We start from the raw sequence: 1,848 nt of genomic DNA on the forward strand, positions 1-1,848 counted from the left end.
ACTCTGTTACAATGGTCACACATAGCAATCAGCGCTTATCCTACAAAAATATTTTGTAGACCTACTTTAAAAGTCAACTTAGTACTGTGATTCTTCTGCATCACAACCTTATACACAGAAACGCCCCCCCCCCCCCAGTCTTCTTTCTCTCTGTCGCACACATACATACACAGAGAGAGAGAGAGAGAGAGAGAGAGAGAGAGAGAGAGAGAGAGAGAGAAGGGAGAGATGCCTCTGAAAATGATTCTTCTGTGAAAACAATGCTATGCGTTACGTTCATTAATTACTCCAAAAACGTAAATATTTTCCCAAAATGAAGAATGTATGAGGCATGACAGAAATTTTTGCAATTTTATTAAGATTCTCACCCATTTTCAAGTGTAAGTAATTCGTTAATGGGAATGCCTAACTGCAAAGTTGACAGTCCAGTACAATGCATATAAATAGTGATTTACTATAAGCGTGAAATATATATAACAGCGAAACGATTAGTAGTTTGTTAGTATTGCGAAACTTACAATAGTAGCTTGAAACAGCGTTACACAAGCTACGAGGACGCTGGAAAGAAACTGAACCAGCACTGTTGAATTCATAACATCCTCAAGGTAAGTTGTGAATCTGTAAAAAGAAAATTTCAGTATTTTTTTTACAAGAAAAGCAAAATTTTTCTCAAAAGTATCACGCGTCTGAACTACGATACACACTCGATAATTTTTTGGTGGGATCTGACGAGATCGCATAGCTCTCTGTACATTCTACTGTGGGCTTCCGTCAGCTCACTGTTGTCGAACGGTGCTGTAATAGGCCTTAGATTAGATCGGCAGCTTAAGTGATCCGTTTCCAGATGGAGGTTGGTGAAGCGCACGTTCAGAATGGTGAGCTGGGCTGTGACGTGTATCATGAGGCTGGCGTAGAACATGTCGAGACCGACGCTGACAAGGTGCCAGAAGAAGGTGGCGGTGCACTGAGTCACGTACGATAGCTCGTACAGTGGTATCGAGGTGAAGTTGAGTCCGTGCATGGGTATGAACGGCAGGTGCTTCTCCGACGTGTCTTCGAGGAGAGGCATAACAAACCACAGAGGACCAAGCACGTTCAAGTATCCAAGGGTTATGAACGTGAGACGCAAGGCCTTCTTTCTCGCCATCTGAAAAGTAGACACCATCGTTTCGTTCCCCACATAGTACTGCTCGTGGTAACGGACCATATCGTCGAGTCTCTGCACCAGCTGGTAGTAGACGCTCCTGTTCTTCAAGAAGAGGGTCATCTTGATAGCACCGCCCAGCATGGTGATCATGGACAAGAGTGTCAGCGTGATCTCGTTGAGGTCGCCCCACGACAAGTAGAGTGTTCGCACTGCCATCAGAATGTGCGTCCACTTGACAACGAAGACGAAGGTGGTGAATACTGCGAACAGCCGTGGAGGACCCGCTGGCCACAACCCGCCTGACGTCAGCACCCGGACGTTCCACTTGAGTACGGACTCCTGGTGTCGCGCTGACAGGCTGCCTTCCATGTTGTTCGTGAATTCCCTCATCCTGAGGAAAGGAAAAATAGCTACTAGAGTAAGGACACACACGCTTTAGTAACGATAGTACAGATTTCTTTCATTACAGTAGAAATATCTTACTATGATACGTCAGGGCTTCGATATGTGTTTTTCTGGTTCGTAACTATGGAAATCGATGCTCTGGGAAGAGCTTATGAGCACTAATATTGAAATTGTGGTTATAAGACTGCGCTGATGGGTGTATCAGCATAGATGCACAATAACAATTACTTTGTGTAGTTAAAGGACAGTGTCAATATTACGATTTTAGACCATTCTTAGATTAAAAGTGATAAGTA

The 1,848-nt window shown here is 44.0% G+C and overlaps 1 protein-coding gene across 1 annotated transcript; it reads right to left on the reverse strand.

Moving 5' to 3' along the window:
• Positions 1-691: 691 nt before the first annotated feature.
• On the reverse strand, positions 692-1,537 carry LOC126412977 (uncharacterized). Its single transcript, XM_050082869.1, has one exon. The coding sequence runs from the start codon at positions 1,535-1,537 to the stop codon at positions 692-694; it is 846 nt and encodes a 281-aa protein (XP_049938826.1).
• Positions 1,538-1,848: the final 311 nt, after the last annotated feature.

The sequence above is a fragment of the Schistocerca serialis genome, chromosome 7 (assembly GCF_023864345.2).
Source record: "Schistocerca serialis cubense isolate TAMUIC-IGC-003099 chromosome 7, iqSchSeri2.2, whole genome shotgun sequence".
In the NCBI taxonomy this organism is placed as follows: Eukaryota; Metazoa; Arthropoda; class Insecta; order Orthoptera; family Acrididae; genus Schistocerca; species Schistocerca serialis.

Coding starts and splice junctions, on each gene's coding strand:
- LOC126412977 (XM_050082869.1), bottom strand. CDS start 1,537: ATGAGGGAATTCACGAACAACATGGAAGGCAGCCTGTCAGCGCGACAC.